A 12262-nucleotide genomic window follows, 5' to 3' on the forward strand; every position below is an offset into this window, starting at 1 on the left:
CAACCCCCAAAACCCCAAACAACCTCCTTCCTTCCATCCCCCAGTATGTTGTTTCAGTTGTGGTGGGATTTTGGCTGGTTAGAGTTGAATTTGAGAAAGAACATAACAAAGATGCTGTTTATTAGAAGTGTTCTTGCCTCGTATATCCTTTCACTTTCATCCTGTTCTTCACACTTTCTGTTTAGTTTTTGTACACTAGCTGTTCTGACTAAGTCAGGAGGAATTCTCTTCCTAACAGTTTCACAAACAAACTCACACTGTAACATCCAGTTTCCAGAGGGTGGCTGGAATTATTTCAAGAGATGTCTTAGAGTGGGACCACATCTTTCCAAAGCTTAAAAAAGGGGTGGGGAGTGGGTGCAAAAAAAGCACCTGTCATTCTTTAGAGGTTCCCATATCCTCTTCAGATATGTGTGTCTGGAGACTAGACTAGGAAAATGCCTTACTAGTTAACAGGATTGCCTCCTTTGGGAACATTTATTAGGTGTGCAGGAGAATAAGGGAAATATACCACCACCTGAAGTTTTGGAATGTCTTGGTATGGGCAGAGAGATAATTTGTCAGTCAAAATCCATCAATGATTATAGTAGACAAATGTGTGTTTATTGCTTCAGCTCTTGCTCAGTTCAGTTATTAATTTCCTGTCAAAACAGAAATATACAGAGACATTTCTGTGCTGCTGTCTTCATGCATTCCACATCACCCCTTGATATCTTCTGTCCACTGTCCACTTAGATACCAAATAATGACTCATTATAGGTATGTGGTAATCATTTACTGGGGAATAGTTGTGTTGCAGTCCTTGACAGCTGTCAAATCTGGGATTAAATATATACCAAAATCAGTTCAGCTGGCCATGGAAGGGCTGGGAAGCACAGGGATTCTGCTGTGCACGTTATAAACCTCCATGGCCACCAGCAGTGCTGTAAAGTTAATTAGTTAACTACCTGTTGTTGAGCACTCAAGTTGCTGGCCACTGGAATTGCTTGTGGAAAAATAGGGCTGGTTGGTGACATTTGGGTTTGGGGTTTTCTGTTTGTTGAAATAGTGGGGGCCATTCTTCTCTCTGTCAATGAATTTTAGTCCTTTCTTATGGCAAAAGCTTAATATTTGCTGTCGACCTTCTTACTGTTTTTGAGTGGATTTAAGATTTATTTTTCTGTTGATAAATAGAACAGAAAAGTCAACAGCTCTGTTTAAGTCAATCATTCTCATAGTTCAGTGTCATTATGCTGTTTCTTATAGCATCTTTGTTTCAGTTCTAGAACTTTAAAAAGAAGACTGTGGAATACTTGCATTTTTAATTGCTGTTTTTAGTGTTAATTATGTTCAGAGGTTGTTTTTTTTCCCTAAACAACTAGTCATAAATAATCATTAACACTTGTCTGTTAAAATATGGTGGTGATAGGTTTACTTTCTTATTCAGTGTTTTCTGCTTCACAAACAAGTGGTAATTGGGGAAGGAATACTGACTGTTTAACTACAGATCTTATTGCTGTAGAGGATGCTGTCAGTGCTTACTTAAAGTTAAGTCACTGAGGGAGTTTATCTTGAATATTTTAGATTTCTTTTTAAAGTTGTGATGTTATTTTAAACTATGGAATTTTCTATATTTTATCGCACCCCATATTGCAAAAGAATAGTAAAACTTTCAGTTTTTAATGAAATAACAATATTCTACTATTCAGTCAGCCCAAAAATATCCCAAGGCTATAGTTAAATAAACAGAAAGAAGTAAAACTTCTCCCTGCCATTTTTTGGAAAATTAACTGAAATGTATGGGGTACATCATTAAACAGAGTCCTTAATTTTCCCTGTTGAGACTGTTCATTTTCTTTACTGAGATACTTTCTGTGTGAAAAAAGTCTGCTTGAGGGCTTTATGATGTTTTTCATTGTACTTGCAGTTAATTTCTCTGCCCCATTCCTCCTTAAGCAAAAGATGCCTGCAGATTGTTCTTTTAGCAACATGAGTGCGCAGGACAGTGTCTCCCTTGCCTGCTTTTAGTTCAAGTAATGCACCTTCACTTCTGCAGTCAATCAGTGATGTGAAATGTGCACACTCAAGACATGTTGAAGATAAATGCTCCAAAAGTATTTGTGTCCTGCTGCAAAACTCCTGGTTCAGCTGGAAGCAGAAGATCCATAGGGAATTTTAACAAGCAGGGAGCACTGGGCATCTGAGTAATTATCCTATTAAGGCAGAGCAACATCTGCATTATCTGTGCAAGCGCAGAATGGAAGGGAACATTATGTTCTCTAATCCTGTCTGGGAGCATTATGAAGTTAAAAGGATAACATTTTACCAAATCTGTGTTCTAACATGATAGGTTACACTTATTACCTTTTAATTACATCCCTTCTAGTTGGACTTTAAGCTAAGGACCCGTCCTCTAACTCTCATCACAGACCATTTCTTGCCTTTGGATTGTTTATGCCAGATTTTATAATTAAGTTTACCTTGAAAAGTTGGTCCTACTGTATCTTGAAGGCCTTTATTACAATTCTTTCTCCCTTGTGTATGGAAAGCTCTGAGAATATTAGTTTATGTACAAAAGACGTGTTGCAGCATTCAGAAGTTTGTGTTTTCAATTTAGTTGCAAAGAGCAAACTTGTTGGAGGATGTTTTATGGATGAGGAGTAACTATGCACAGCAGAGGCCACACATGAGCAGGACATTATTGCAGCCTCCCAACTGCTTGCAGTGGAAGCCACGAGAGTGTATTGGCTTAAATAATGTAGATTTCTTCTTTCCTCTTTACCCCTGAGGGAGTCTGATTTCCTGATCACCTATCTAGCCATATGCTGTAGCTCTTGCCAGGAACCCCGAGCAGTGTCACTGCCAGCTAAAATTACTTGTTTTCTGAGAACTGAGTTACACTGAGAATTGTCTTAAATTGCTGCACTGGCAACATTGCAAAGTTTTGCATGCACACACACAAATAAATATGTAACAGCAGCCCTACTTTGAAATACACCTTAGAAACCTCTTCAGGCAGGGAATTTGATCCAGATCCTGTGAGATGTTCTCCTCCTGCTCAGGTGCATCGCTCCTCCTTTGTTGTCTTTCCAGTGCTTTTCTCAGCTTCTTTTTGCTCTGGCTACTCCAGTACAATGATGAGATATGCAAATTAAGCATTTACAAAGCAAGCATATTGTCTACTCCTGGTTTGTACCACTTAGAGGGAAGAGCTAGTGTGGCCAGTAAAAACTTCAGGTGTGCTAACTATGCTTTTTTCTCTTCTCTTGCAACAGGATGGAACTGAAATACAGATATGTGTTGACAAAGGAGTTGGAATAAGACTGAGTCCTGCTCTGTGATATTTATATACCTGGACCATGAACTTGCTGTTTGTCTTCATGCTTTAGGAACCTTTGTAGTAACTGTGTGGAGCTGTTGGAATCATGGCATTCTCTCCATGGAAGCTGTCCTCTCAGAAACTTGGCTTTTTTCTGGTGACATTTGGTTTTATTTGGGGAATGATGCTTCTGCATTTTACTATTCAGCAACAAACACAACACGAAAGCAGTTCAGTCCTGCGTGAGCAAATTTTGGATCTCAGCAAAAGATACATCAAAGCGTTAGCTGAAGAAAATAAAAATGTTGTTGATGGGCCTTATGTTGGGACAGTGACAGCATATGGTAAGTGTGTTCTCTGGGTTATTTGATAATCTGATTAAGGCTTTCTCCTCAGTTGTCCAAACATTTTACTTCATAATGCCGCTCAATTGGCAGTACTTTACCCTGTGTGTTTTCTGTACAGATGGAGAAAATGCTCTTCCCTTGTAAGTATGAAGTGGGACAAATTTTATGTTTCCAATCATTTGGAAATGAAGCTGTCAGCTAATTTTTATTACATCTGTCTAGTAGCTCTATCTAATATGCCTTATGTTATTTGTTAGAACTCAGTTTTAAAAAACTTTTTTGGTGTTTGCAAGAAACTTGGGAGGCTTTTCAGTTTTCGTTTCAGTGATCTAAGAAATTCCCTGTGGAAAAACTTGCCTTAGTTATAAAATGGAGACTTGCTATATTTATTTCTTCTTCTTTCCCATTTAACTTCTTTGTTCAGTCAATTTACTTCATGTTTAAGTTTACTTATCTGGTATAATCTTAAATTAAGCTTAAATATATCCTATTTGCCTCAGGGCGGAAAACTCTGTGAGTTTAAGTGCTTTTTTTGGCAATAGGTTTTAATGCTTATTCTCTTCCAGTTTGTACAGGAGAGTTAAGTTTTTGTGCATGTGTCAGACAAAGCAAGCAGAAAAGAATGAAGCTTATTACCAGAAAATATTACTAAATAAAATAATCAAATTTCAGGTTACGTGTTGTTCCTTTCCATTCTGTTAAGATCACATAATACACCTTACTTGTTTAGCAGTTTTTAGACTCGCTTTCTTTCCTACTTACCTATGCACTTCCAGGCTGTCTGGAAAACTAACTAGTCATCTAGATTTGTTTTCTTTTATAGTTGTCTTAATATTCAGCTCTGAAGAAATTGAGTAGATAGTTTTTGTATGCTTAGACAAAGAATACAGACTAGGATGCAACAGATAGATAGAAAAGCTGCACCTTTTTCTCTAGTTTTCTCTTAATGCTCTGTACTTTTTGGCTCATGCAATGAAAACATCCTCCTGGAAGGTTCTCTCTGTGTCTTGTTTCTGTCACCACTCCTTTTTCCTCTAAAAACCAAATCTTAAGAGTTTGTGTGCTTTTGCTTGCCTGTAAGCCTGAGATTATTTTCCCCAACACAGCTAACAATTATATTGCTTCATTGCTTGAATAACAACGTGCTCTTATTCTGTACCTCCACGTTTGTGGCTGCATGTTGAACTATACTGGAATTGTAGCCTTACAAAGCAACACAAGCAAAACAGTGGTACTAGATCAATACTTGAGTTGAGGCTGTCCAAGCAAGTAGAGATCCCTAGAGGATTGTGTGACTAGGCTCAAAACAAAACTTTATCTGCTGTATAGCCATCACCAGTGTCCTGTTACTGTGCCAAGGGTGTTTGATGGTAGGTGAATTGAAGAAAATGGACAACAAACCCCAAACAATCTGGCTGCAGATATTGAAGGTAACTGCATTAATATGGGTACAAGATATCCATAAGCTAAGTTCCCCCTGCAGCTTGTTGCCTGTGGCATTAATTTCCTGTTCCAAATCCTGCTGAGGAATAGTTGACTTGCCTCCAAACACTGGTCAAGATCCTGAGGAGAAGTTAAACTGCATTTGGAAGCAGGTGAAATAACTTTCTAACACTTCTGTGAAGGGAAAGATAAGGTTTGCGTAGAAATTTCAAGTCCATGGCTGAGAAGATTTTTAAGATTAAAGACTTAAAATTTAAGTTTGGTCAGGTGTTTTTAACAAAGTAGTTTGGAAAGACACAAAATAATGGTAATGCAGTTATTTGAAATATTTCAGGGAAAAGCACTCTGATGAGTGAATAACGCCATATTAAATAATACTTTATGAAACTGGGTAAGGTAATTACTTAATAAGTTAATTTGTCCTGTTTGGCATACCAAATGACTTGTTGCCAGCAAATAATCAGGTTAGCTTTTCAGAAATAAGCACATTAATGATGGATGTTAATAATAATTGGTAGAGGTTTCTTCAGTATTCTGTGAAAATTATTGCTCTTGCTTATTTAGCCTTTTTATTTTTCTTAATGTTATCCTCTGATTGCTTTAAGTGAGCAAAGTCATGATTTCCATGTTCAGGAATAAATTTAATGTTTACTTCATTTGGCTGCTTTTACCCACCTGAAAGGTTTTCAGTCATTCCTTATTGTGGTTGCACAGCTTGTTTACTTTCTCACTTTTTCTTTCTACCTGTCAGGTAGGTGGATCAAACATTTTCCTTTCAAAAGTTATAGTTCAGATATACACAGTGAATATTGGATTTTTCTTTATAGCAGTAAAGAGTTCTTTTACAAAAATTCTATGAATCTGTGCTTCTGCCCTCCCCTTCTCAAACTAGCCTCCACTTGCCTTTTTGTTCTGACAAGCTGTCTCTCATATCAGTGTTTTGGTATCAGAACTAAAAAATAATACATTTTTACCTTTTCTGTCTTTCTGATCTGTGTATGCCTTTATGTAAGTTATGTTTCTTCCTCACTGTTTCCTAAATTATTTTTACTACTTTTTTTCCTAGATTTTTTTCCTCCTTCTGTACTGTGGTTTTGTTCATGTTAAGTCCATTCTTCCCTTTTCTTCTGCACACTATGGCATTAAATGACTTCTGGACCCTGTTTAAAATAGTCCGAATGTGTGGACTAGTGCTTCAGATTCCATCTTCTGATCTTTTCGGGACAGAGGAAAACACAGTAACAATGAGAAAGGCTTTCTTTATGGCACCAAGGAATAAATATAACTCTCATTTGGAGAAAAGAATTATGAGTTTTCAAAAGTAATAGCATTTCCTTATTTAGTCTCTCATTTGCATAAGAATTGAGATAGTCGTGGGAAAAATAAAAAAAGCACAGAATGAACGTGGCAAAAATACAACGGATGTATGGGGAAGTTTTCTGTTACAGATGATTCTAAAGTTGTGTAAAACAGAAAATATATTATACTAGTACACATGCAATTATTTTATGTAATTAAATGGAAAAATAATGTAAATTTCTCATACCAAATTCTTTAGTCTTTACAAGGATAAATGAACAAAGGACAATAGTGTCTTTTTTGGCTTGTTGCCATTATAATTACAGAGTTTAATCTGATAGTGGTCTAGTTTTCCCCTCTTGCCCACAGTTCTTTTAACTTGCCAAACTGTCTTGTGTTCCTTCAAGGAATCTGAACAAAATAAAAGCCAAGGAAAAAAATATCAGAGAACTCTTTCCGTTTTGTCATTTGATATGCAAATTCCTGTTACTGTTCATTGCTTTCCATGCCAAGGAAGTGCTGTGTCAGACCAAACAGAGACAATCACCAACAGACTGAAGAAAGGAAACATGATTTTGGTGTTTTGTGAATACAACAGAAAGGTTGAGCTTAACTTTTTTTTGGTTTGTTTTAATTCGCCAGTTCAGACGCTGGTTATGTGGAGGAGATGCAGGAGAAGGTTTTTGTGCTGGCTCAAAGCTGTCCTTTCTGGGAAGGGGATTTTTGTTCCCTTCGTGACTGAGTATTAACAGACTGTTCCTCTGATGGTGCTTGACTACGGATTTAGGTTTAGGCTCTCTATTATTTAAGCAGCTTCTTATTACTTGAGCCATTGCAAACCAAGCATTTTTCTGTTCCCATAAAGACTCACATTTCACCTTGAATGTGGGTATCTATATGAGTTGCAGTGTACTTTGTTAAATAGACAGGCTGACAAGTTCCATGGCCAGGGAAACTTGTATCTTAGGCTGAACAAAGTAGGGAACATGAGTGTATAGAGCTGGTAATAGCAAAGATTTGCACTGAGAAAGTCTCCCTCTCTCTTTCTCTCTCTCTCTCTAGATATATTTATCTCCAGTCTCATTCTTGTATCTATTTTCTGATTCTGTCTGACAAGTGTGTATTGCATTATTAAGCAGTTTAACTTTTCATTTGCAGATTTGAAGAAGACACTTGCTGTCCTGTTGGATAATATCTTGCAGCGCATTGGGAAGCTGGAGTCCAAGGTGGAAAATCTTGTACTTAATGGAACAGGAGCAAACTCGACCAACAATACTACCACTTCTGCTCCCAGCTTAGGAGCAGCTGAAAAGCTTAATGTAGCAGGTGTGTACAGCAATTACTGAAATTATTTATGGGCTGTTTAATCTGAACCTTTTCTCTCTTGACCATGACATGATTTTTCAGTGTTAGATATTTGGAATGTCTTAGAAAACAAAATTTGAAGTCAGCTTTATCAATGACAATCTGAAGTCCAAGCTTAGAGGAAGATCTTTCTTCTGTGGTAACTTGCCCACATTAGAAAAATCAAATTCTCTGCTAAAGGGAATAGTCTACCCATTTATAGTAGATGCTTCATGCTTTAAATGGTTGCACTTCATAATGATGAAACTGAGGAGATCTTTTCTCTCTAAGCCTAACTATTTTGGCTGGTATCAATCTACTCTGCCATTCTTCCATATGCACATTATTGATTATTAATGGAAAGAAAACATTTATTATATTTGTTCATCATGATTTAAAAATGTCTTCCCCTACAATGTTTAATGGCTCTTAGGATTTGACACAGAGAGATCACCTACCTGGTAACTTCAGTTAAAATAAAAACATGTTTTGAGATGACATTTGAAGTCACTAATTTTGTCTTCAATGAATGGACTGTTTTGTTCTGCCACCAAGTCGACACAGATACTGGCAGTCCTGACTCATAGGAAGGTCTAAGTCTGATGATCTTTACAGTCCCAAAAAGAGAACAGACCAGAAAAGTTAAGGCAACTTGGCAAATAAGTTGATAACTGTGCTCCTATGTCTTGTCTGTCCTTGGGTTTCCTGCAAAAATAAATACTTCTGTTGAGAAGGTGTTACTTGCTTAAATTGGTCAAAATAGAGAAGCAAATGCTACCTTTGGTAGGAAAATGCCACTGGAACAAGTGTAGGAAAGCAGATTTGCGAGTGATTGACTGATGACAGACAGTATGGCAGCAGAGTTGCTCTCAGCTGCTCAGTCCTAACTGCATTGGTCTGTACCAGGGTGCTAAAGTCATGTTATCTCTTGGTCAGACAGACCTTTCCCTCCCCCCATCTGTCTTGTCTTGGTTAAACTGAAGGCAGATCAGGAACAAGTACCTGAAGAGGTGCAGCACCTGCAGGGTGCTGACAGGGTAAACCACGTTCCTGCCACAAAGCATCCAGCACAAGATCTTGGTTGGAAAAACTTCTACTGAGATGGAAAGTGAGCAAGTACAGCACTGTTAAGAGTTTCTGGGCCGTATATAAAATGAAAAACGTCCCTGTATGTTTCCTTTCGTAGCTGGACAAAAGAGACTTGATGCTGTTATTTCCTTAGACTTGCAGATAATTGGAACAGGCATACTCATGTTGTTGCTTTAAAGTTTATAGGCAAAGGTTCATTGTTCTTACCTGAATAGGAAACATCTTTCATCAGTTCTTAGGGTGATTTGAATGTTGTTTATTATTCTTGGAGTGGGCTAGATTCACAGTTTTGGTATTCAGGAGCAACATTGAAGGAGACTGGTAAGAGTTTTCCATTTGCAGTGTTTGCAGTACTTAGTGCTGCCTGAGGCTTGCTCTGTGGCAAAGAACACAATTCCTCTTATTAGAGCTGCAGGTTTTTTACCTTTGACTCTTGGTACACCGAATTTAAAATGTCTGAACGTTTAACAGCAGCAACAGGAAAAACCTTTAGGTAAGAGTTTCTTAAGGTTTGATTAATGTATTGTTCTGATGACTAGATAATGTCACTGCTCAGGTACCTCCAGGCTGGATAGTACCAAGGGTTAGAGTAGAGCTTGAAGCTAATCCCTGTGTTAAGTGCCTGCTCTTCATCCATTTGAAGCAATCAGTGGCAATTGCTCAGATCAGAGGCAGCCAAATGGAAATGAAAAACTTGTTTCTACTTCTTCCTTTGTGGCAGTTTCCTGACAGCACACTCTGGAAGCCATATGATTCCAGCATAATCATAATATAAATATCTTCTCTGTTAGGAAGGAATTGTTCAGAAAATAAGCTAGGTGAGGACATTGTGATTACAATACCAGTGTTGGTTTTGTCTATAATATTTCAACAACATCCCTTGTATATTGTGTTAGAGCAATTGAGGTAATCTGAAAATTGTGGTAAAGGCATTTTGTTACCCAACAATTTGTCATTTTACTGAAGTTGAAACATGTACGTGTACAAATACAGATAATACTTTTCTTTATAACATTCAGCTGTTACACTGTGATCACAAAGCAAGCATGTTAGGATTACCCTTCCTCTCTCTAGTAGTTGTAATATTTTAATGCTGACTTTAGACAAATTCATGTTAATTATTGTCAGTAATTTTGGTCTTTCTGTCTGGACAACTGTAGTGTTTGTGGAGCATCTGATTAACATCATGTTTAATAATTTTGGTAATCTTTTTTGAAGGCTTCTTGAGTTTACTTTTTTTTATGCCTCAAGAGTTGCTGCTTAAAACTCTGCAGTAAATTAAGCATTTTATAGCCTCATTTGTCAGTGAAACAGTGCAATGTCATTAGCAGACTGTCCTACAAGAGTCTTGCTTCCAGTAGAGCTACATCATGCATTTATTGTTTCTGGATTGGGATTTTACAGTGCACTGAGACCTACGGTCCTGTAATTTGTACAGCCATGCCCCTTTACCTATGGAAAGCCTTTCTGAAATAAGTGAGGCTTCATGTTCACCCTGGAATCTATTGACACTGCTTGTAAACCTTGGTAGTAAAGAGTGGAGTCACAAATCATCCTGAGATTTGCATTTTGTCCTCACTGACCTTGTGTAAAGGTTATATACTACTGGAGTAGATAGGAATGATAAAATAAGACAGAATGACAGGAAGGTGGTTATGCTGTGTTTACCCTCACTGCTGCTAATGACAAATTCAAGAGCAAAACATAGTATTTTTCTTACAATTTAAAACTGACTATGATGGCAGGCTAGACTGGCTAATCTGAATATACTGTAAGCTTTTCTTCATTGTGTACTTTAAGTATTGATAACACTTTCATGGAAAAAAAATTAGTACTCATGTGCAAACCAGGAAGAACAGAGATTATGATGATTAATCAGCATTTCTCCTTCCGAGGCTCCTCTGCAAGTATAGAGTTAACAAATATCAAAGATTATTTTTCTTTTTTTTAAACAGTGTTCAACAAAACAGAATGTAGTCTTGACTGAAGGCAAGGTGGGCCACAAAATCTGGGGAAGTTCAGAGTTGAGCCAGGACATGTTGAAACCTGGAGTTTATAATCCATTGTAATCTACTTCCTGAAGGAATGAGCAGGAACTTCTCTGAAAGAGCCTGACAGCAGAAGAAAAAGGAAGCACTGGCATGGGAAATAATCAAGTTGTTTAGCAGTTTGGAAAAAATACCTATCTTTGTTTCGAGTTATGAAAGAAAGTTTTTTTTCTTTTTAAGTTGTTCCGCATCTGGCTATCAAGTGTGGTGTAGAACTGAGGCAGCAGTGGTGAAATCTGCCATGGAAATACCACTCTGTGGTGGTGTGGAGTTTTGGCAGATAAAGGGATCTGAAGAAAATCCATCTGGATTATGCTCCTTCATGATAAGAAAGTGATAACAGTAGCTGAAATTATTGAGGATTTAGCAGACTGTAACTTAACTGTCTCTGAAGTAGGTGAACTCAAACTTTCTTGCGATTCAATCCTGACTTTTGATCACAGGGCTGGAACACCTCTCCTAATGAAGACAGGCTGAGAGACTGGGGCTGTTCAGCCTGGAGAAGGGAAGGCTCTGGGGAGACATTAGAGCCCTTTCCAGCACCTAAAGGGGGTACAAGAGGGATTTTTCACAAGGGCGTGGAGTGATAGGACAAGAGCAAATGGCCTTAAGCTGAAGGAGGGCAGGTTTAGATTAGATATTAACAACAAATTCTTTGAATGGTCAGGCACTGGCACAAGTTGTCCATAGAGATTGTGTGTGGACTCCTCATCCCTAGAAGCATTCAAAACCAGGCTGGATGGGGCTTGGAGCAACCTCATCTAGTGGAAGGTGTCCCTGCCCATGGCAGGGGATTGGAACAAGATGGTCTCTAAGGTGCCTGCCAACCCAAACCAGTGTCTGATTTGGTGACTCTCAATCTAATTATGTATATGTAGACTGTCCTGTGTATTCATACCCTTACTGTGTTCAGCTTTAGTGTGTTTAGGGTGGTACTACACCTAGTTCTTCCTCTGAAGTTAGTTTCATGGAATCTTTCATTAAGGGCAAAGAGCAAAACAGCTTTCTTTCTCTTTTTGGCTGTATGAAAGGATAATAGGGCATGAGCTCTTAGTAGCATAAATATCTTTAATCGTAGAGGAGTTGAGGATGGGACTTGTGCTACAGGGTGAGGCTGTAGAGAATATGTTAAAAAGCAAAGCTGTGAACACTTGGGGAGCTTGAGTGGGAGCTTAGGTGTTACATTTTTTTTCCCCCTTTTTAGATCCATGTGTAAAATCATAAGCATATTTTGCTTTTTCTTCTTCCTTCCATAAAACCATCAAACAATCTGGTAGTTTTGATCCTGACAATTTTCAACTGCTTTTCCAGAACCTCCATTTTGTTTATGAGTGAATTGTTAATAAAGATACTTGTAAAGTTGGCTGATTGGTTTTGAAAGCAATAAAGCTGTC

At 37.9% G+C, this 12262-nt stretch overlaps 1 protein-coding gene across 4 annotated transcripts in view; it reads left to right on the forward strand.

Moving 5' to 3' along the window:
• MGAT5 (alpha-1,6-mannosylglycoprotein 6-beta-N-acetylglucosaminyltransferase) overlaps positions 1–12262 on the forward strand; it is a 117016-nt gene that overhangs the window by 40759 nt on the left and 63995 nt on the right. For all 4 annotated transcript variants that reach the window (XM_048309675.1, XM_048309672.1, XM_048309674.1 and 1 more), the window contains 2 exons: positions 3255–3642; positions 7546–7713. In XM_048309675.1, coding sequence (XP_048165632.1) covers positions 3405–3642; positions 7546–7713 — 406 coding nt within the window. In that variant the 5' untranslated portion in view covers positions 3255–3404. The remainder of the gene's footprint in view (positions 1–3254; positions 3643–7545; positions 7714–12262) is intronic.

This window comes from Corvus hawaiiensis, chromosome 7 (assembly GCF_020740725.1).
Source record: "Corvus hawaiiensis isolate bCorHaw1 chromosome 7, bCorHaw1.pri.cur, whole genome shotgun sequence".
In the NCBI taxonomy this organism is placed as follows: domain Eukaryota; kingdom Metazoa; phylum Chordata; class Aves; order Passeriformes; family Corvidae; genus Corvus; species Corvus hawaiiensis.